Below are 23,501 nucleotides of genomic sequence, written 5' to 3' on the forward strand. Positions count from 1 at the left end.
TAACAATTAAATCTGGAGGGATTTCTTGCCAAAACCTGCTGGGTTCCAAGATTTGTTCCTGAGTCTGTGGGATCATGGCCGTTAAGCAGATTGATCGGGAGCCAGAAAGGCCATTAGTGGGCGGTGACTAGGGGTCTTGCTGGGATGGGGAGGAAAGGGCTGGTCCCACCCCCATCCCGTGAGGCCCCACATGTCTCATCACTGAGGGCCCAAACCTGACTGTCCAATGGCCTCTGGAGGATGGCGGCCACCGAGCCGCCAAGGGGGAGCAGGTGGAGGGACAGCACCCTTTCCTCCCTGGAATGGCCCAGCGACAGTAACCTACTGCAGGGTCCAGATGCATTTCTGCCAAAAGCTACTGGATTCCGAGATTTGTGTCTGAGTCTCTGGGATCATAGTCATTCAGCACCTTAATCAGGACCCAGAGAGGCTGTTCATGGGCGGCGACTTGATGTCACGTTGAGACGGGGAGGAAAAGGCTGGCTCCACCCCCATCCCATGAGGTCCCCCTTGTCTCATCACTGAGGGCCCAAACCTGACTGTCCAATGGCCTCTGGAGGATGGTGGCCACAGAGCCGCCAAGGGGGAGCAGGTGGAGGGACAGCACCCTTTCCTCCCTGGAATGGCCCAGCGACAGTAAACTACTGCAGGGTCCAGATGCATTTCTGCCAAAAGCCACTGGATTCCGAGATTTGTGTCTAAGTCTCTGGGATCATGGCCGTTAAACAGCTTGATCAGAAGCCAGAGAGGCCGTTTGTGGGTGACAACTTGGGGTCTTTTTGTTTAGGAAAGGGCTAGCTCCACCCCCATCCCATGAGGCCCTACGTGTCTCGTCACTGTGGGCCCAAACCTGACTGTCCACTGGCCTCTGGCGGATGGTGGCCAATGAGCCACCACGGGAGAGCAGGCGGAGGGAGAGCACCCTTTCCCCCCCGGGGTGGCCCGGCAACAGTAACCTATTGTGCGATCTGGACGCATTTCTGCCAAAAGTTGCTGAGTTTCGAGATTTGTTTCTGAGTCTCTGAGATCATGGCCGTAAAACAGCTCGATCAGAAGCCAGAGAGGCCGTTTGTGGGTGACGACTTGGGGGTCTTGTTGGGGAGAAAAGGGCCAGCTCCACCCCCATCCCATGAGGCTCTACGTGTCTTGTCACTTTGGGCCCAAACCTGATTGTCCTGTGGCCTCTGGAGGATGGCGACCAGTGGGCTGCCAGGGAGAACAGGCCAGGGCACGAAATCTATTCCCACCTGGGGTGGCCCAGCGCCTCTAACCTACTGCAGGGACTGGACACATCTCTGCCAAAAAACATTGGGTTTTGAGATTTGTTTCTGAGTCTCTGGGATCATGGCTGTTAAGCAGTTCAATCAGGAACCAGAGAGGCCATGTCTCCAATTATATAGCTGAACTGGAGGTGGTTTGTGGGTATATCTCCCACATATCTTTTACCTGTTTACTTTCTTGGTCAACTCTGCCTCAAGTTTTTGGGGTCTGGCCAAACGCACGGCAGCAATTTGGGGGTACCTGGAAGTCTGAAGGCGCCATCAGGCTGCTGATGCTCTCGCCTCACAGGTACAGACTGACCTGCTGGTGGCACCATACCCCCAACCCAGTGCTTCTTAGGGTTTACTCCTGCCTCTGCACTTAGAGATTGCTCCTGCCAGGACACAGATGACTGGATGGGATTCCTGCCATTGAACCCAGATCAGCCACATGCAAGTACCCTACTCACTGCACTATCTCTTTAGCCCAAGATAAACGCTTTTAAGAAAATGGTTTACAGGCCCAGAGCAATAGGGCAGCTGGTAGGGCATTTGCTTTGGCCAATCTGGCTTCAATCCCTGTAATTCCATATAGTCTGCCCAAGCACTGTCAGGAGTGATTCCTGAGTGCAGAGCCATGAATAAGCCCTAAGACATCACCAGGGGTGGCACAAACATAAAGAAACAAAAAGAAATTGGTGTATCAGAATTCCATTGTAGAAACTGTTTGACTCATTTGACTCTATAGTTCTTCACTGCTAGCCAAAAATCTTTTCTAAAGAAACCTGAGAATAATCAGTTATCACTGGCAAAAAATAAATAATTTTATTAAAGTAGATATAGAACACTTGCTTGCTCAAATTTTAATACTGCTTTACATAGTTTGTGAAACAATTTCAATAATGGTCATTACTAAAAATTTCAATGGATCCAGATCTTTCACTTGTCAGACAGCTGATAATCTCCAGAGGAAAATACATCAAAATCATACATATAATTATAGAAGTTCTTATTATACATGTAGCCTGGATGGTACATTATCACTTTTGACAGAACTAGAAAACATTCAAATAAAGAAAAATAGATTGAAACTGGATGACAAACTTCTGATGGTTGAGGTCCTTCATTCAATCTTTTTGTGGTAAGAAAATCCAAAATTAGTAATGTTGAATTTCTCATCATACATTCATCTAAAACCACAGTGAAAAATGTAAACCTTGTAAAGACAGTAAAATGGTTATTCTAGGTGTTTCACAAATAGCTGGTTATGTCATCCTTCAAGTGCTGGTGATTGCTGCACAGTGCAGAGAATGGGGTGGCCGGGCCGAAGTTGTCGTCGTAATTGTTGAGTCGTCCCCGTTCCCGTCGAGAGCCACCTCGGATATCATCTCCACTTTCATCTTGAGGTCCTGATTCTTTCTTTGGAGGTCCACGATCACGGAATTCAGGAAATCGATCTGTGTTAAAGGAGAGCGTGAGACGGTGAGCCATCTGCGGGAGCCATCGGAGCCCGCCACAGAGGAGGCTGGGCCCCGCTTCCAGTCCCCGCCCCAGGGTTGGAGGCAGCCAGAGCTCCCCTTTCCCTTCCTGAGCGCAAGCTCCCGGGTGCCCCAGGGAAGACCCCAGGAGGACATGCTGGGCCCCCTCGGTTCCTCTCAGAGCAGGGAGTCAAGAGGGCCTTCCCTCTCCTACAAAGACAGACTCACTTCTTTAAAATCCACGGGGCGGGGGGGGGGGGGAATCCCACTTTACAAAGGTAAGCATGACTATAGGCACAAACATTCATGTTTCACTTAAAAACTGGCAGGTTTGGGTCTGAGTGATAGCACAGCGGGAAAGGTGCTTGCCTCGCACGCAGCCAACCCAGGTTTGATCCCTGGCATCCCATAGGGGCCACTGGAGAGCAGCCAGGAGTGATTCCTGAGTGCAGAGCCAGGAGGAAGCCCGGAGTATCGCCAGGTGTGGCCCCCAAAGAAAGAAGAAAGAAAACCATAAAGCTGACTGATTCTTTTTCTCCCTCGGGGCAAGTTCTGATGAGGAGTCTCTGAGAGTGCCCAGGCCCTCCCACACTGGAGCCAAGAAACACAGATCTCTCTTCCTCCAGGTGAAGAAAACAAACACAAAAAAACATGGAAATGTTCAGTTCCCAACAAGCCCATGCAGGGTCCACCTCCACAGCCCACATGCAAAGTTCACTTCAGCCCACATGTGCCGTCCAGGACAACGGCTGTTAAGTACAGAAGTGCAGGAAGTGAGGGTGTGCGGGAACTCCACAGGGCACTGGGACCCAGATGGTCCCCTTCCTTGGAGAGGATTCAAATTATAAAGTGTTGCAGGCCAGGTGGGATGGAAGGGGGTTTGGGAAGGAGAGACATCAAGGAGGCCCCAAGGCTGACTCCTGCCGCAGGCCAGACGCAAGCCTGGTGATGGTAGGTGCGGGCACTGGGGTCTGCAGCCAAGTGTGCACACCCCAGAAGACCCCACCCAGCTGTCTCCCTCGACAGGAGCAAGAAGCAGGAAGGCGGCCCAGAGGACCAGACTCCCCAGCTCTGCGCCCAGAGCATGCACAACGTGGCCGGGACAGCCACATGTTGGTGGACGTTTCCGTTTGCGACCGGACCTTCCTGATGGGAAGGAGGCCCTCCAAAGTGGTGTTCGACTCTGGCAAAGTGAAGATTTGCCAATTTTATGGGAGCCCGAAGCCCAGGTTCTGGGAGAGCAGCAGGAGTAAGGGCTGTGGAGGGGTCTGGCTTCTCGGCTCTGGCAAGGACGTGACCCCTTGACTGAAGGGATGTGTCCTTGTCCATGGGGCCTTTCACTCCGTAAGCATCACCTCTTGTGCTGGGAGCATGTGGGGATGGGGTTCCGGCAGCGTGTGCCCAGCCCCTGGTTCTCACGCGCGCCAGGTGAGCACCGCCCCTTCTTCCTCAGCTTCCTTCTTTTTGGCTTCTTTTATTGTGATTAATCAATTCATTTGGGGGGGGGGGCTTTTGGGTTACAACCCATCGTTGCTCAGGAGTGACTCCTGGCTCTGCACTCAGGGACCATATGGGATGCCGGAGATGGAACCTGGCTTGGCCACGTGCAAGGCAAACACCCTACCTGCTGTGCTGTAGCTCCGGCCCCACTCTCGGATATTTTAAATGGTAGGTATTCCCCGACTCTTTTGAAGCATACACGCATATATACATATGTACATGTCTGTGTATGTATACATGCTCATCTATAACCTTTGTGGGTCGTCAGTTTGGTTTGTTTGGTGCGGTGGGGACTATGCCCTGGCTCTGTGCTCAGGGATCACTCCTGGCGAGGGAGGAGCAGCCCAGGCCGTCAGCAGTCACTCGAGCCCGGGAAAGTGGGGCTGTGTGGTCAGAGGGCACTGGCTCGCCTTCTCACGGTCATCAAAGAGCCTTGAAATGCTGCGTATGTCAACACATGTGGCTTCTCTTCCTGTCCCGGCCCAGGCTCTGGGCGAGCTAACTGGGGCGTCCAGTCCCTGCCGGGCTCCTTGCTCCGCCGAGCAGTCTGGGAGTGGTCAGCTGTTCAGTGATCTCGCCAGGCCGCCCCATGTCCCCCAGATTCTGTGTGGTCACTCCACGCAGCACCTCCCCAGGGGTCATACAGGGGTCATGCAGGGGTACACTTCCCCTCCTGTCCCATGCGAGAACCAGGGACCAATTACTCCTGGCAGTGCTCAGGGGACCAGATGGGATGCCGGGGATTGAACCTGGGTCTGGCGTGTGTAAGTCAAACGCCCTCCCCGCTGTGCTATCGCTCTGGCCCAGGATATAGTTTCTCTCAAGGCTGAGGCCGGGCCTACACGCCCTGGTCACCACCATCACCCACCTCATTCTGCAAGTTTGCATTGGTGTTCCTGGTGTCCTCCAGGGAGGCCAGGGTCTCTGTCTTCTCCTGGGACAGTTGCTGCATAAAATGCCTGGCATCTTCCGCTGTCTGCACAGCCTGGAGAGAGAAACCTCGTTGAGCCACGCCGGGGGGGGGGGGGCAGGGAGGGGTTGGCAACAGTGGCACAACACAGCGCGAAATGCCCCACAAACCACCCACACCTGCCACAGTGGCTCCGGCCCCGCTGGCCGCCGGTTCATCCTGCGGGGACTCACGTCTGAGCCGCTCAGCAGCAAGACTGACACCCAGAAACAGCCCAGGGCTCCCAAGAGCCTCCATTCCTCACACAGAATAAAAATGACATGAGCGGACAGCTAAGCAGGCCTGGGTGGAAAGCGTGGGGGCGGGGGGGAAGGAGAGGAGATGTGAGCAGTGAGCACAGGTGTGGGAGTGGGAGAAAGGTAAACCCTGAGTGAGGTGGGAAGAGAGAACACCTGCCCGGCACCAGGCACCCTCGAGTCCAGGCTGCCCTGCACCGGGCACACTGCTGGTGGCACAGGGCACCCCCGAGTCCCAAGTGAGCAGACTCAGGGCAACCGCTCAAAGTCCCCCCGGAAGACACTGCTTTGCTTTACAACTTAGTGCCTCTCTCATGCCTTCCCTTACGTCTTGAAGAGCCACAGTGCAATCTTCCGTGAGAACTCCCCCCGGAAATGAACATACTGTCCTTTCTCGGTTTTATTCACAGCTTATGCCTTGTCCTAGAGGTCACCAGGCACGTGGTGACGAGCTGTCCCTGCGCCCGCAGCAAACAGCCCGTGACACACTGGTTCCGTGGGGGTGCACCTCTCCTTGTGCCGACGAAGAGCAATCCTCTTAACCGCTAAAAGGGGGTGCCCGGGGCCAACGAGGGTCGGGCCTGCTCCACTTTACCGTAAAAGAGTGCAGCGTCTTGAGCTCTCTGATCTTGAAGGTGAGCCTGATCTTGTCCTTCCTCAGTATGCGGTTCTCCTTCTGGGCCTCCAGGAGGTTGGCCGAGACGTGGCTGCTGGTCTGGGCCAGCCGACTGACCTCCTTCTGGAGGAGGAAGTAACTGCCGGCCAGCTGCTCCTTCTCCCGCAGGCACTCCTCCTGCCGCTCGGCGTCAAGCGCCTCCTTGGCCTGCAGCACGCTGGCGTGTGTCTTCTCCAGGCTGCGGGCTGCGTCCCTGGCCTCCTGCAGCGCCGCCTCGAGGGCGCCCTGGCTGGCCGCCAGCCCCTGGAGCTCCTGCTGCAGCACCTCCAGCTCGGCCTTGTGCATGGTCTTGGTGGCCTCGTCCAGCTGCGTGCGCAGGCAGCTGGCCTCGGTGCCCAGCAGCTCCTTGGCCTGTAGCGCCGTCTCCAGGCTGGCGCCCAGCTTCTCCTGCTCCTGGCGCAGCAGGTCCTTCTCGAGCTGCAGCTCCTTGTTCCTCTGAGCCAGGCCGTCACGCTCCAGCTTCAGGGCCACGCACAGGCTGTCGAGCTCCAACTGCTTCTCGAGGGCCGACTCTTTCTCGGCCGTGAGCTCCTCGATCTCTTGCACCAGCGACTTCTGATCCCAAGCCAGCTCATGATAGGAGCACTGCAGCTTCTGGATGATGTTGTCCTTGTCCTTGGCCAGGGATAGGTTCTCCAGAACCAGCTTCTTGACATGCTCCTCCAGCTGGCCCCTCTCCTCCAGGCCCTTCTTACACTCAGCCACCAGGCTGCTCTTGCTCATCTGCAGCTCCTCCACCAGGGCCTGCAGCCCCACCTTGGCGACCTGCAGGGCGTCGTTCTCCGCGCCCACCCTCTGGAGCTCCTCCTGCACCGCCCTGGCTTCTTCCAGCACTTTCTCTTTCTCCGCCTCGAGGGCTTCTCGGCCGAGCTGCTCCTCCTGCCAGAGCTTCTCTGCGGCCCGCCTGGCCTCGATGACCTTCTCCTTGTCGCAGCGTATGGCTTGGTTCAACAGCCAGAGTTTCCTCTGCTCTTCCCGCAGCGAAGAGTTTTTGGCCTCCGCTTCCTTCAACTTCAATAGCAATGACTCTCTCTCTGACTTCAGAGAGAGCTTCTCCTTCGCCAGCAATTGATTCTCTGACCTCAGGGCCCTGAGATCCTCCGACATCAGCTCAATTTCCTCTGATGTTATTAGGGAAGTTAATGACTACAGAAACAAAAGCGGGGAAGAACGGAAACAAGAATGAGATCAAGCAGGCACAAGCAAGCCAAGCACTTAATGTGGCCTAAACACCAGAAATGAAAATGGCAGAGTAGTCTTACCTGCACACGCGTGCATACGTGCATGCACACACAAGCACACAAACACGTGCACGCACACAAACGCACACACACGCACACACACACACACTCGCAGGATGGAGAGGCTCAAACACAGTTAACTTCACAGGGTCAACATATCTACCTGCCTATTTTGTGGATGGGGGCCCCACACCTGGTGGTGTTCGGGTCTCGCTCAGGGTTCTGTGCTCAGGGATCACTGCTGGCAGGGCCGGAGGACCATACGGGATGCTGGGGATCAACCCGGGTTGGCCAAGTACAAGGCAGCACTACCCATTCTACTATCAGCCATTTTATTTTTGAAATGCCGTCTGAAATTATTCCTGACAGCTCCCCGGAAGTTTTAAGTACAGTTGGATCTTGACATTGGGGCATAAGATTTTTCCCCCCACTTCAATTATTCCATTACAAAATCCATCACTCTGTCATAGAAGGGATGCATTAAAAAACTAGTTTCCAGTACAATTCAAAGAACTACAAAAAGTATTTTGTTGTTGAACTTTGTGCAGGAGGGGAAGGGAAAAGCAACCATTGCTTGCAAAACGATTTTCACAGGGACAAACAGAGGCAGGAAATGGACTTAGTCCCAAAAGTTTTACACTTTATAGAAAATCCAGACTAATCCACCAAGCTTTGGAGACTGAAGCCAACAGGTTTTGCTTGCCAAACACAGTAACAACAAGTCTCAAAATGGAGACATTAGTGGGCCCGCTCGAGCAAATCGATGAACAATGGGAGGGCAGTGTTTGCAGAAATTTGGGAGGGGCCCAGGGGCTCCAGGAGGAGTGGCCGCACACGGGCCAGAGTCTCCCTCACCTGCTCTCCCTGCCCGTCAGCAACGGGTTGTGCGTCTTCGTTTCTGAGTCTCAATGCACACCATAGTTTAACCGCCATGTACTTTCCAGAACTTTCTGCAGCAAGGGCTATCTTCTCTGTCCAGCTCAGCAGCCATGAGCCGCAGCAGGCTACTGGCGTGCGCTGGGCAGCTGACCGCTGACGGTCAGGTTACTGGAATGGGACTGACCTGAGCATGCACACGAGGCTGCTGGCCACAGAACTGGGCCGTGCAGGTGGTCCAGAGAGGAGACGTAGCCCTGGCTCTGGTGCGTGGTGGAAAGAGGCCGGGCACCAACACACACGCGGGCCATGGCCGCCGCTCAGCAGCCCTGGTTTCCTCTGATGTAAGCTCGGTTCCGTTTTCTTTCCACTGGCTTATAGATATGTATACACACACATATACATACAAGCACATATATGTATAGGCATACACATATATGTATAAACTATACATGGGACCAAGTGTGTAAAACTGAAAATGTATCAAAATATGTACATATGAATTAAAATACACTTATTATATGGATATAAAGATGTACACATATGTACATGTTATGTATGTACACACATATATGTGTGTGTACATTATTTTCCTTCTTGTTTTGGGGTTCACACCCGGCAGAGGTCACGGCTTCCTCCTGGGTGCTTGGGGGACCACGGGGGATGCTGGGGATCCCCCGGTGGGTCACGTGCACAGCAAGTGCCCTCTCACTGCACTAGTTCCAGCCGCTTTATTTCTCCCCACTGAGCTTCGAACCTTAACATTTCTTTGATACATGAAAAAATGCCTTTGAGCAGTCAAGTGAAAACACGAAGGCCTGAACTTACTGAGCAAGCTAAAAACAAAACAGACAACCCAAGCTGGGGTCCCTGGGCTTCTATGTGCTCTGCCGGGCGCCCCGGGAGCAACCCCCTTCTGGCTCTCACAGGCGCCGACGGACGGAGGAAGTGTCTGAGGCTGCAGGCCGAGGCCCCCAACAGAGCCCGACCCCGAGACGGCGGCCCTGCGCCCACACACCTTGGCCTTGTCGGCTTGCGTCTTCAGCTCGGCCACCTCCCGCAGCAGGCTCCCGTTCTCCGCCTGCACCGCCTGCAGCTTCTCCTCCGCCTGCAGCAGCAGCTTCTGCAGGGCCTGCAGCGCCTCCTCGTGCTGCGCCTGGCTCTCCGTGGTGGACTTGGCGTGCTCGGCCTGCAGAGCCTGGGACTGGCTGCGGCTCACGTCCACCTTCTCCCCCTGCGGGGAGCCGGGGGCCACCATCAGCTGTGGGCCCCCTGCCTGCCCCCAGCACACACACGCGCACACACACACACAACGCATACAGTGCACACAAACACACAAACACACAAACATACCCGCACACACACGGCGACTCTGCTCACCAGCACACACACACACACACAATGTGAGCCTCAGAGGCGATAGGGCCGAGCTCGCCTGAGGAGGCTTCGCTTTGCCCTCAGCAATGTAAAGATCAGCGTCCGACTCCCCTGGTACTCACCAAACTCCGAAGCTCTTTCTCCAAAGCCTCCTTCACTCGACTGACTTCGTTCAAGTTCTCCTGAAGACTACGAAGCGCTAGCTCCTTCCCCTGCAGCTCCTCGGCCAGGCTCTCGGCCTACCAGAGAGACAAGGATGGAGTGAATGGACCAAGGGGACGAACAGGAACAGGAAGGGGAAAACAAAACAGAAAGCACGTATGAGAAGCCCATGACCCAACACAACCCCGAAAAACAGAGGCGTGAGGTGAGTGCGATTGCCTGAAGTTCTCAAAGCCAAGGCCTTGGCGCCGTCAGTTCTGGTGATGACTGTCTAGTGGTTACTGAAAACGGCTCAAACAGAGGCGTTTTCTAGACCTACATTTGGAGTGACCAGAAAATAAGAAAGCCTATGAGAAAGACTGACTTTCCAGGGGCGGGGAGACGGCACAAAGGGCTGGAGTACACACCAGGCCCGAGTTGGAACTGCAGCACCACTGGGCGAGCCTGAGATCGGTCCACAAGCTGAAAGACCCACTACTGCTGGGCAGGAGGACCCCAGAGCCGAGAGCATGGCTTGGCGAGGAAGAAGGACGTAAGCAAGGGAGGAGGGAGGCTAAGGATACGAAGGAGGGAGGGAGGAAACAGGGAAGAAAGGGAAAGGGAGGGAAGGGAGGGAAGAAAATGTTATTATTTTTTTTTTTTGGCCCGCTTGAGCTAATTGATGAACAAAGGGAGGACAGTGACAATGACAGTGACCCTATGGGATGCTGGAGATCGAACTCACGTAGGCCGTGTGCAAGGCAAATGCCCTTCCCACTGTACTATCACTCTGGCCCCCAAGATTTACTTTCTTGTAGTTTCTTGTCTGTGACTTTAAAAGTTTGAGGGGTTTCAATATGAAATTTAAATTGAAGAACCTCTAATCCACTAGACAGCAGAACGTGACGTTTGTTACATCTTGATGCGAACAAGTGGTTCAACTATGCCCTGCTGTGTCCTAGGAATTGATTCTGTTTGTTTCTGGAATGTCAGCTAAGGAGTCCTGAGTCCTGAGAGGAACTCCCGGGGGTCTCTGGGTCCTTCTGTTATGTCTGTCAGTCCTGTCTACAAATCCCACAGCCCTTCCATCTTGGCCAACAGAGAAGTTTCTTCAACAAAGCGCACAGCGCCATGGGGGTCGGTGGGGGGCGGCTGGGAGGGTGCGTCCTGCCACCACAATCCTATAGGAGTTAAAGGGCATTTTTCCAAGGGGCTCCTGGGTGAGAACTGCAGCTTCCTCGGCTTGGCCCAGATCTCACTGTCTTGTCCTTCCCCAGGGTCAGGGCTACCATGAGAGTCCATGTCCGTGGCCAGCAGGAGGCCATGCTGGAAGGCGGACTTGGCCCAAGCACCCCTTAGAGGCTGAAAGGGATGAAATCTCTGCAGGGCTGGGCAGGGGCTTGTGCTGCAGGCAGGGAGGGGCCGGCAATGAGAAATACCAAGATGGGCCACGTCACCAGCCCTGAGGGAGCTCAGAGGCTCAGAGGCATTGAGCACCAGCTGGAAACTGAGGCGCCTCGGGGAGAGGTTGGCAAAGCCAGTCACACGAGCAGGTGGTCAGCAAGGTCAGGGAAAGAACCCTGCGGCCAGACTTGAGCCCAAGGGTCTGGGCGGACTCGGCGAGTACGCAGGGGGCCTAAGGGGGGGGCAGAGGTTTGCTTTGGGGGCTCCTATCTTGTTTTCTCACTGGCCTTGTGAAGAGTTCTCAGTTTCAGAAAGACCCCAGACGGGCCCGATTAGCCGGGGCCAAGGCTTGCACGGCATCTGGGTGCTGGGGACCAATGACAGTCCCAGAATCGTGCCGACACGTTCTCAGTCCCATCAGAGGGAACCGCACGGGACGTGACCGGGAGACCTGTCAGCACCAAGCCGGAACACGGCGGCGAGCAGACAGACACACAGCATGCAGGGAGCGAGCGTGGAAGTGGGCGAGGGCACCCGGGTACCAACCTGCCACTCTCGGCCCGCTTTGCATTCTCTAACTCCTGAATCTGCTGCTCAGCCACCTGGAGCTGCTGCCTGAGCTTCTCCATTCCCAATTGACCTCGGAACTGGCCTTTCGGAGCCCATCGAGCTGCAAGAGCTTCTGCTGGGTGGCCTCCAGCTGCGCCGTGGCGTCGGCCAGGGCCTGGGCTTGCTGCCTACACATGGCCCGCAACCCCTCCAGGTGCGTTACCTTCGTCTCCGCCTCCTGCAGCTTGTTCAGGGCGTCCTCCATCTCCACCAGGTGCTGGTCCTCGGTCTGGTCGAGCTTGGCCCGCGCGGCCTCCAGGCTGTTCTTCTGCTCCTGGGCTGTCCTGACCAGCCGCGACCTGAGCGTCTGCAGCTCAAAGGCGTGCGCTGCACGCTCAGCCACCTGCTGGGCCTTCGAGTTCTCTACCTCCTGCTGGTACTCGAACTGCAGCCTCTCCATCTGCATCTTGAGCTCGGCCAGCTCGGCCGCCTCGGCGCCCACGCCCCGGCTCACGGACGCCTTCGGCTCGCCCATGGCCTGTTGGTGCGGGGCGATGGCCGTCTCCAGCTTGGACTTCCACGGGGCGATCACGTCTGTGTTCTCCTCGTTGGCATGGTCCAGCTTAGTTCTCAGCCCCTCGTTCTCCTTGGCGAGCTTCTCGGAGGCCGCCTGCAGGGCCTTCACCTCCTTCTGGTGGGAAAACAAAATTTCCATGAACTTAAAACAGGAAGGAAAAGAAGCAGAAATAGAAATTATTCTTTTGCAAACTGACTGTTTGCTTTTTCTTGTTTTAAGGAATACCTTCCAATAAACTGGGGTTCTAAAGGATTTGATTTGTGCTGCTCGACTGAAAATCAAAGCTGAGGCAAAGGCGTAGACCCAACTGTCAGAACGAGAGGAAAACGCTCATCAACAGCAGCCTCCGGCCCCAAGGAGCAGAGGTGCCTCCGCCGGGCCCTGCCAGGTGCATGACCCCTGGTATCCCTGTCTGATTCGGAGTCTCCAGCAGAAGTGGTCCCGGCGGGGTCGGCCAGGCCACCCCGCATCCTTGCCTGCACCCTGCAAGCCTCTGGGACCTGCCCGGGCTTTACCTCCAGGTCGCCCTTGGTGATGGACTCCTCTTCGACTCGGAACTGGAGGTCCTCCACTTTCCTGTGGGGGAGAGGGAGAGTTGTGAGGGGCGTCACTGCTGCCCCCCTTGAGGGCCACCATCCTGTAGATGCACGCCTGACCCAGCCCCCGCCTCCACACACAGGAGGGCTGAGAGAGTCAGCGAGGGCCAGAGCGAGAGTACAGCGGGCAGGGCATTTGTCTTGGCACGTGGCCGTCCCGGGTTCAATTCCCAGCATCCCATTATGGTCCCCTGGGCAATGCCAGGAGTAATTCCTGAGTGCTGAGGCAGGGAGCATCGCTGGATTGACCCAAAAAGAAAAAAAACAAAGTCAGCGAGTCCCCTCGGCTGTGAGCACTGGGTGGTACCCGCAGGCTACAGGAGGAAGCTCTGTCGAGCCAACGCCAGGCGCACTGTCATATCAGCCTTTTCTGCCTCGCAGCTAACAGAGGTGGTTAGAGACTGACCAGGTGCGCGTGCCAGTCCCTCCCAGCCAGCGCCTGTCCCCACATCGGGACAACAACTGAGCCCCTGGGGGAGAAGCAGCAAATGACTCGGGGCCAGGGCGGGGGGGGCAGGAGGGGCTCCCAGGGGACGTGGCGAGTTCGGCATGTGGAGCTGAGGGGCTGAGCCGGGCACTGGCAGTGCCCCTGGGCACCACACTGCCGGGAGCCCATCTGAGAAGACCGTCTTGGCCGGCACCCCGTGTCCGTCTGTCTGCAGCCTGGCCTGAGCCCTGCCTGTCTGCTGCCGTGCCCCATGGGTGCTGCGGGTTTCCTCCCGCCCAGGATTAACCCCAGGGACTCCCACAGGGCCCCACTGGGATATGACAGTTCCCGGCCACCCAGCACAGGTCTCCTGAACACCAGGCCACGTGGACACAGCAGGGAGGGCCGGGGGTGGCTGGGCTCCAGTGAGCTCCCCCCATCCCCCCCAATGAGGCCACTCTCAGGACTGGGCACCCGCTAGTTTGTGGTTCTCACAGCCCTGGAAGGCCAGGAGCACCCCACCCGAGGCAGCCCCCCAGCTCCTGGCACAGCCTCACCTCTTCTCCTCCTCCAGCTGGTTCAGCAGCTCCACCTTCTCCCAGTCGGTCGCTTCCAGCATGGCCCGCAGCTCGTCCATCTTGGCCTCCAGCTCCAGGACGTGCTGTGGAGGCAACTGCGCGTGAGTGTCCTCGCCCGCCCCCGACAGCCCTCTGTGGGCTGGCACCGCCACCTGCCACCGCAGCATGCTGAACACGTCTCCCACCTAAGCTGCAGCGTTTCTGGAAGGCCGGGGGGGAACCACACCACGAAAGCACCAGCGGGGATAACTCGGCGCTCCCTGAACCCCCACGGGGTGAGCAGAAGGTGCATGCGATCAAACCACGCGCCGGATGCCACCGCAACGACGGCAGACGGGGACCCACGGCCTCTCCCTGCACCGCCTGCACCAAGGTCGCGCCCAGCATTTGCCGCAAGCGTCTCTTGGCCCCGGCACTGCCGTCTGCACAGACGTCACCTGGTCGTGCCCGTCCCAGCCAGGGCCAGCTCCTGCTCTATCTCCCCCACATGGCTCGTGGCCTTGGCCACCTCCACCCGCTCCAGGTCTCGCTCGGCCAGCAGCTGCTCAATGTGCTGCTGCTTCTCCTTCAGCGCCTCCTGGAGGGCGGTTGTGCTGGAGATCTTGCAGGCATAGCGAGAGGAGGTTTCTGGCAACTGCAAAGGAAAAAGAGACGTGAAGGGGGTGGGGGTGGCGGACGCGGGCATGCACACGGCTATCCTCAGCAAAGCAGATGGAGCAGCGCTGCATCCGTGCATATGGGCCAGCGACTCTCAGCAGAAGCGTCTTGAAACCTTCCCGAAGGTCCTTGGACGGGACCTGGGCTCCACTGACCTCGGGCCTCGTGGGAATCCAGAGACTCTTCTGCAGAGCCGGAGGCAGCCCCCTCCACAGCCCGCTCTGGCCTGAGCTTCCTTAAGGCTGAGCCCTTGGCATGAGCTTGAGGCCGGCTCCAGCATCTTCAGCCTTGCAGGTCCGTCAGGGTCTCCCAGGGCAGCCTGGCCCTTCTCTCTTCCTCTTCCTTTCAGCTCACCTCGCTCTCCCCAGCACCCGCCCCAGGCCTGAATAGCAGTAACCAGAGACTCTTGTCTCTGGGAATGGCCCCGTGCCCCTGAGGGTCACTGGGTGTGACCCCATAAAAGACCCCTGTGCCATCTGCCTTCGAAAGGGGGGATGAGAGGCTAGAATGGTAAAGTTGCGGGGAAGGCGCTGGCCTTGCACGCCGCTGCCCGAACTGGATCCCAGGTACCCACCCCATAGGGTCCCGAGCCCACCAGGAGTGAGTCCTGAGTGCAGAGCCCGGAGGAAGTCCTGAGCATTGCTGGGGTGTGGGCCAAAATCCAGGAAAAAAAGGAACAAGTGGTGGGTGAGCATGTGTGAGGGTTCACGCCCAGCGAGCAGGACAGCAAGGGCAGCTCAGGGGAAGACCAAGCACAAAGGGAAGGAGAGAAGAGGCAAAGACAGTGAGGAGGGGAGGGGAGTGGGCTGGAGGGCCGCGGGGACTGGGGGTCCTGTCCGTTCTGTCCTGGGCTCGTGGTCACTCATGGTCGCTCTGCAGACCAGTTTCCTTGCGGCACAATGGCCCCTGCAGGCGGGGACACAGCGGGACCTGGTCTTCATTCTTCAGGCACACGGTGGCGGGCGCTGGGGCGGGGGTGGCCGAGGACGTCCGCTCCTTCTGCCCGGCCACGCCTGACCCATCGCCCTGCTCTTGCCGCTTCCCTGCATCATCTGAGCTGCTGCCAATTGCCTGCTGACTGACGGGCCCAGCAGGGCCCAGGCTGTCCACTGCTGCTTTGCCTGCTGCGAACTCTCGAGCTACCTGGTTCTGTCCGGGGAGCGGGTCATCCTTGCCTCTGCGTAAGGATCTGGCCGTGACTCCCCAATACACTTAAAGTATATTGGTCAGATTAAATGCTCTCCCCAGGGCCAAAGAGATTTCTTTTTTGGGGGGTGGAAGGTGCTTTCAGAGGTTCAAGATCCAGCACTGTCAGGAGTGACCCCAAGAGCAGAGAGCCAGGAATAAGCCCTGAGCACCCCTGAGTGTGGCCCCAAAACCAAATAATAAATAAATAAAATTTCTAGGAGCACACGAGCTCTCCGGCCCAGCCATGTGCAGTGCTGCCGGGAACTGCAGTCAACTCTGATTTCAAGGGGTGGCTGGGAAGAGCTTGACAGCCTTGGGGGTCTCCACCAAGACCTGGGCTCAAACCCCCTCCACCGGGAGCAGCCCCCAAGCACCACGCCTGGAGTCCCTGAGCACTGCCAGGTGAGCCCCAAAACCAAAGAGCAAAAATAAACTAGGAAAGGTGGGCGGCGGTGTTCCCCGAGCCTCCTGGCCTGAGCGGGTGGGGCCGGCTGGACGCACGCGCTTCCTGGGCCCGAGACAGCTCCCTGAGGAAACGAGCACGGGAGCGAACGGCTTCTTTCAGCCAACCGTGGAGACCAGACTGCGAGGTTCAGGCGCCGGAGCAGGGAGAAAGCAGCACCCCTGGTATGGGGGGAGGCGGTGCTGAGGGGCTGGGCAAGGTCGGGGCCACGAGCTGAACTCAGGATGTTGATGCCAAAGCCTCTGCCCTGCGCATGGTGTGTGAGGCCCCAGGCTCCATGCCAGCAAGGCCGGACCCTCTGTGGGAGCCTGGTACCTCAGAAGAGCAACTCAGCCAACACGCGAACCGGGAGGCTCCCCCAGGGCACGCACGGACCTGTGTGCATGTATGTATGCGTGCACGTACGTTCCTGTGGGCATGTCTACACACAGCTGTGTGCGTGCGCGCGTTGTGTCTATGCAGTACGTGCCTGTGTGTATATACCCATCAGCCTGTGTATATACGGTATGCACTACGTGTACATGTATGAGTGCCTGTGTGTGTGTGAACGCTTGTGTGTGCACGTATGGAATTACGTTGTGGAGGTATACTTCCATGAAGCCACACAGACTCATTCTATATTCCTGTCATATGTGCTAACGGTGATGTGCAGTGTAGGAGTGAGCTCCACCCTGCGTAAAGATATGCAAGGCAGGGGCCAAAGAGCTGGAGAGCGAAGCCCCAGCGCTGCCCAGGCTCAATCCCGGAGGCCCGCCAGGAATAATCCCGAGCACAGAGGCGGGAGAAAGCCCTGGGCTCTGCCAGGTGTGACCCCAGAACAGAACAAAACAAGACAGCAGGGGGAGGCTGGAGATACGGCTCAGGCGTGGGGCTCTTGCTCGGAGGTGGGAGGCCCGGCTCAACCCCAGCACTGCAAACGGCCCCTTCAAGCACTGCAGGGTGTGGCCCACAGTCAAGCAGAGAAACAAAACCAAATTCCACAAATGGGCTGGCTCGCGAGGGAAGGAGAGGGGCTTCTGAGTCTGCTCCCCTCCTAAATGGCGAGGCGAGGGGAAGGAGGAGTCGGAAGTGAGGATGGAGGCAGGGCAGGGAAACCTGGTGGTGGTCGAGCAAGACAGGACTGGCCCCAGGCCTGTGCCCACGGCGCGCGGCCTCCTGGCTCCCGTTTCCGTGTCACCTGTTTTGTATCTTCCGTTGCACACACACTCACTCCCTCCTCTTCCACATCGAGGGTCAATGCAGGGAGCAGAGGGGGCGGCAGGAAGCGCAGCCCCCAGCAAAGCCAGCCCCCCGGGACACGTCTCCATCGTGGGCCCGTTTCCCTGTGGACAATATCTCAGGACACCCTTGCACAGTCGGACACACTTTAGTGTTTAGGACTCAGAGAGACGTGAGGGGAGAAGCCACGAGGCCCCAGCTTTGACTTGCGGCCCCGCAATGGACAGAAGTCGAGGCCCCTCTGTGTCGACAGGGGTGCAGAGGGACAGGAGGGAGCAGGGAGGGACGGAGAGAGCAAACAAGCAACGCCAAGTGCCAAGCGTTCCCCAGAGTCCCTGGGTCCCGCTCTGACCCTCCGACGCCCCCTTCAGCTTCCCCACTTCATCGCTACGGCAGCCTGGGGCCGGACGAGCCCTGAGCACCGGAGGAAAGGCCCATCCCTGCTCCTGTCACCGGTGGTGGCTGGGAAGCCACTCGCCTGCCCCCCGGAGCTGCCCAGCCCACCCGGTCCTGTTCCGCCTCTCGCCCCTGGGGCCTGGGAGTCTGTGGGGGCCTGAGTATCGCACAGGGCGGGGGAGGGGGCTGCTTACTAGTTCCGTGTGGCTGGGCCTGCTGCTCACGGATGAGGCCACGGAGCTCACGGAGCTGAGCGAGGAGGCCGACGGGCGGCGCTTCAGGCTGGCGGGGGTGGTGGCCATCACACGCCTCGCGGGGGCCGCCTTGGCCTTGGCCGGCGTCGTGGAGGGGAAGCCGATCTTGGTGACTTTGTGAATGGGAGCAAACAAGCCGTACTTGGGCTGACACTGGAAGTACCTGCGGACAACGAGGAGGGGGGGACAAAAGACACCTTTGGCAAGAGAGACAGGCGCCGACCGCGGAGTCCACTGAGTCCCACAGTCTCACACCCCCACAAACTAACACGCTCCCACAGCCCCACACTCCCACACAGTCACACCCCAACCAACTCTCCCACACTCTCACACTCCCACTCACCCCAACAAACACACTCACACCCCAACCAAGACTCCCACATTTCCACAGCCCCACACTCACATACACTCACTCCCCAACAAACACACACACTCACACACCCCAACCAACACTCCCACACACTCACGCCAACCAACACACACTCACACTCACACCCCAACCAAGACTCCCACATTTCCACAGCCCCACACTCACACACACTCACACCCCAACAAACACTCCCACACTCTCACACTCCCACTCACCCCAACAAACACACTCACACCCCAACCAACACTCCCACATTTCCACAGCCCCACACTCACATACACTCACTCCCCAACAAACACTCCCAGACTCACCCGAAGAAACACACACACTCACATCGCAACCAACACTCCCACACTCTCACACTTCCACCAAAACAAACACTCACATTCACACCCAAACCAACACTCCCACACTCCCACAAACTCAAACCCCAACACACACACACACTCACACCCCAACAAACACTCCCACATGCTCACAGCCGCCCCACACTCGCACACACTCACTCCCCTAGAAACACCCATTCACACACAACCAACACTCCCACACACTCACACCCCAACCAACACACACTCACACCCCAACAAACACTCCCAGACTCACCCCAAGAAACACACACACTGACATCGCAAACAATACTCCCACACTCTCACACTTCCACCCCAACAAATACACACACTCACACCCCAACAAACACTCCCACATTTCCAGAGCCCCACACTCACACACACTCACTCCCCAACAAACACTCATACCCTCCCACAGCCCCACACTCACACATACTCAAACCCCAACTAACACACACTTACACCCCAACCAACACTCCCAAACACTCTCACCCCAATAAACACTCCCACACTCACCCCAAGAAACACACACACTCACACCCCAACCAACACTCCCACACTCTCACACTCCCACCCCAACATACACACACTCAGAGCACAACAAACACACCCACATTTCCACAGCCCCAAACTCACACACACTCACTCCCCAACAAGCACTCATACCCTCCCACAGCCCCACACTCACACACTCACACCCCAACTAACACACACACTCACACCCCAACCGATATTCCCGCACTCCTACACACTCACACCCCAACCAACACTCCCACAGCCCCACACTCACACACTCACATCCCAACTAACACACACACTCACACCCCAACCGATATTCCCACACTCCTACACACTCACACACCAACCAACACTCCCACAGCCCCACACTCACACACTCACACCCCAACTAACATACACACTCACACCCCAACCGATATTCCCACGCTCCCACACACTCACACCCCAACCAACACTCCCACACTCCCAACGTCCCACACTCACACTCACACTCACACCCCAAAAAAAAACACACTTACACTCAAACCCCAACAAACACTCCCACACTCCCACAGCCCCAGTCACACACACGCACACCCAACCAACACTTGCACGCTCTCAAACCAACAATGACACGCTCTCATTCCCTCACAAACATGCTCACACCCCCACCAACACTCACATGCTCATGCCCTCACCAACATTCACAGCCCCACACTCACACGCTCACATACACACACCCTCATACATACATATCCACACTCCGAAGCACACACATTCATACATTCACACACACACTCCCTCGCACGCCTCCCACCCCCACCGCGCAAACCAAGGGCGATTCCAAGCAGCCTCCCCGGCATCTGAAGGGCGACAGCAGGCCCGGGGGTTCCTGCGGGCAAGCACAGCTGCATGTGGGAGCCCCAGGCTGTCCCCACATCCCTGCAGGGTCCCCGAGTGCCACCGGAAGTGGCCCCGCCTAAGAACCAAGTGAAGTGGCCTGCAGTCTCCTCAGCGCCTCCCGGGCACCGTGCATTGCCCCAGGCTGTCTGGGGGGGGGGGGCAGGAGGACCCACCTCGTTCCGGCCACGGCGCCATCGTTCTTGCCCAGCGGCTTGTCCAGCTCCACGCCGCACCAATCCCCCTTGGCGAAGTCCGTCTCCCCGAGGAAGCGCACCACACCGGCCTCCACGCCTCCCACCTGCCAGAGGGACGCGGGTCAGGCACTCTGGACTGCGCAAAGCGCCCCCACCCCACGAAGGAACATTCTGGCTTCAGAGTAGGGATTTCCGGAAGAAACCCCAAAGGTCAAGGTGCCATTTCCCCCTGCAACCCCTACAGGGTGAGCAGACGCTGCTGCTCAGTGTCCATGCAAGGCAGCGGCGTTCACACCCACTCGCTTACACCGGTGGCCTGGCTGACCACACCCCTGGGAATCTCTGACCCAGGCCAGCCACCTGGTGTGGCGAGGGGGTCGCTGCCCCGTGGGTGTGGGAGCAGAGCCGTGGCAACCCCACCGCTGGAGAACAATTAAGCCAGAAACCAGCTAGAGGAAAATGACTGTTCTCATATCTTAGCGGAGTTCGATTTTCCAGTTCTCCTTCACTATGCCTTGGCTTGATGCTTGGCCCCCGGGACGCAGAGCAAAACAGAATCACAGCGCTGGACACCTACGGGAATGCTGACAAAAAGGGCCAGAGCACCGGGGGAAGGGCACTGGCTTTGTGTGTGGCCACCCTGGGTTCAATCTTCAGCACCCAAGATGGTCCCCCTAGCCCGCCAAGACTGATTCCTGAGTGCAAAGCCTGAGTGACCCATAAGCACTGCCAGGAGTGGCCCCAAAACCAAAAAGTCAAAACAGAAAGGGGGGGGGGGAGAGAGAGAGAGAGAGAGAGAGAGAGAGAGAGAGAGAGAGAGAGAGAGAGAGAGAGAGAGAGACCTCAACTAATAATGCCTGAGAGCGCGGTTTTCTTTTTTCGGGTCTGGGGCAGGACTGGGTTCACGTGCTCGGGGGTCACTCGCAGCACGAGGGGTAGCAGCGTCACCCAGGACTGTCTCTGCAAGTCCTGAAGTGCCATGTGCAAAGGCCCTGGCACAGCCTCCGTGGCCAGGCGTGGGCCCTGGGCACTGTGAGTGTGACAAGGAATAAAAGAACAAGAGACAGGTGGCTGGGGTGGCGGCCCTGGGCTGAGAAGAGGCTGCAAAGTTCATCGGCGAAGAATTTGGCACAGAACATGCCGTCCCTGACCCGGAAACAGCCTCCTGGAACAGCACAGCTAGAAGCCAGTCACGTCTCTCAAGACCCTGACTTCATATCCTGGAAATATCATCTGCCCAAAACTGCCGCAAGCCTGTCTCCAGAACATTCTGTCAGAGCTCAGCTGGAGAGAAGGGAAGTGATCTCCCAAGGTCAGGAGAACCACCGCACATCAGCCCGGAGAAGCTCTTCACGGTTGGGCTCTGAGACGCCACAGGACGGACAGAGTGACCTCCCGCTCTGAGACACCATAAGACTGACTGTCCCACTCTGCGACCCCTGCCTACTTGCGAGCACAGACGGGACTTGAGGTCAGAGCTGGGCATTTCCAGTGAGCCCACTGAGGGTCCCTGAGTCTCCAGAGAGAACCAAAGTAGCACAAGCATGGGGGCAGTCTGTCCACTGCCAGTGACAGGGAGTGCCAGGGGCAGGGGACCGCCTTCCACAGGCCTAAGGCTGGAACAGCCGTCTCAGAGCCTCCGAAGGGCTCCTCCGAGGTCAGTCACGTAAACATCGGGGCCAGCTGGCGCAGAACCTGGACTTCCTGTGCGCAGGGAAGAATGGGGCAAAGGGCAGGAGGCCCTTTGGAGAGCCGGGAGGGCGCCAGCCCTGCACGGGAGCTTCGCCTCGGTGCCCCGAGGCCAGCCCCCACTCGCCACGGCCTCCTGACCACGGCTGCGTTAGGCCGTGGAGCGCCAAGCAAACCTTCCTTGAATTAGGAAAAAGACCAAAGAAAGTGTTTGGGTTTTCTTTTTTCCCCCTTCTTCTTTCAGAAAACAGCCATTATGCTGGTTGTGGTCCCCCAAAAAAACCCTCAAAAACTTCATTTTGAAAGGCGTGCTCGAGCTGAGGTATGGAGCGATGGAACAGCACAGCGGGCAGGGCGTTGGCCTTGCACACACCTGCCCGGATGTGGTCCCTGAGCACAGGGCCAGGACTCAGCCCTGAGCACCACCACCAATAAATGAATAACTGATCAGAGTTATTCACCGCAGAGCCAGTGGCAGTGTCCCCGCTCCCTTGTTCCAACGACACTGGTGTCCCTATGTCCGGGTGTGGACGGTTGTGAATGCAAGTTAAAAAAAAAAAGTCTTTTTTCTTCTTTGGGTCTTTGGGTCACACCTGGCGATGCTGAGGGGTGAGTCGTGGCTCTGCATTCAGGAATCATTCCTGCGATGCTTAGGGGACCCTATGGGATACCGGGGAACCCAGTTTGCTGAGTGCAAGGCAAACGCCCTCTCTGCTGTACTACTGCTCCAGCCCCCCAAACAGTCTTTAAACCGTGAGTCTCCTCCAGCTCCAATTCCCTCCCCGTGTTACTCTTTGGCCATCCCTGAACCCTGACCGTGACCCTCCAGGACCCTCCGAGGGCCACCCTGCGCCTGCACAGCTCTCCTCTCCGGCCTCCACAGCTCTGACACCGGCCTGGCGATGGCCATCCCTGTGGTCCCCGGGAAGCCACTGGCTCCGGGCCAGCCCCCAGTCTGTCTGGTCAGAGCCGCCCGCCTCAGACGTCCCCGAGGTGACTTTTCCCGGCCGCTTCCCACGGGTTCTGAAAGCGTTATTGAGTGCTTCTGCTGGGGAGAACAGTTGTCTACAGCCAAGCGCCTCTGCTTAGGGGAGCTGTGCAGAGGAATGGGCTTGGGGTGGACTGAGGATGCCATGTGCAGGGACCTGGTGACCCCCACCAGAAACTCATCTCACAAAGGGTGCCCCCTCGCCCCCACCGAAGGCCTTCCAGGAGCTGCTCAGAGAAACCCAAGAGCAGGTGCTGAGTCTGAAGATCGAGCAACCAAGACAGCAAAACATACTCCTGAGAATGTTCCGGAGACGGGTCCCTACCCGTGGCCTACCCAGGGTCCATCCCCGACACCCCAGATGGTCCCCTGAGCCCTACCAGATCCCTGAGTTCAGCACCAGGAGGAAGCCCTGAGCATGGCCAGGTGTGGCCCAAACACCAAACCACAC

At 57.6% G+C, this 23,501-nt stretch overlaps 1 protein-coding gene across 1 annotated transcript; it reads right to left on the reverse strand.

Moving 5' to 3' along the window:
- Positions 1–2,073: 2,073 nt before the first annotated feature.
- Positions 2,074–9,788, reverse strand: LOC130044371 (CAP-Gly domain-containing linker protein 1-like). The gene is made up of 3 exons (XM_056137090.1): positions 9,736–9,788; positions 5,106–5,222; positions 2,074–2,716 (listed from the first exon to the last, which is right to left on the reverse strand). Exons 2-3 carry the CDS (start codon positions 5,187–5,189, stop codon positions 2,537–2,539), a joined length of 264 nt encoding a protein of 87 aa, XP_055993065.1. The 5' UTR covers positions 5,190–5,222; positions 9,736–9,788; the 3' UTR covers positions 2,074–2,536.
- Between the last annotated feature and the right edge of the window lie 13,713 nt (positions 9,789–23,501).

The sequence above is a fragment of the Sorex fumeus genome, unplaced genomic scaffold (assembly GCF_029834395.1).
Source record: "Sorex fumeus unplaced genomic scaffold, SorFum_2.1 ptg000122l, whole genome shotgun sequence".
NCBI classification, from domain to species: Eukaryota; Metazoa; Chordata; class Mammalia; order Eulipotyphla; family Soricidae; genus Sorex; species Sorex fumeus.

Bases quoted from the DNA above. Each gene is read 5' to 3' on its own strand.
- LOC130044371 (XM_056137090.1), bottom strand. From the start codon at position 5,189: ATGCAGCAACTGTCCCAGGAGAAGACAGAGACCCTGGCCTCCCTGGAG. The intron at 2,717-5,105 runs GTGGGTGATGGT...CCTTTAACACAG, and splicing joins ATGCAAACTTGCAGAATGAG to ATCGATTTCCTGAATTCCGT.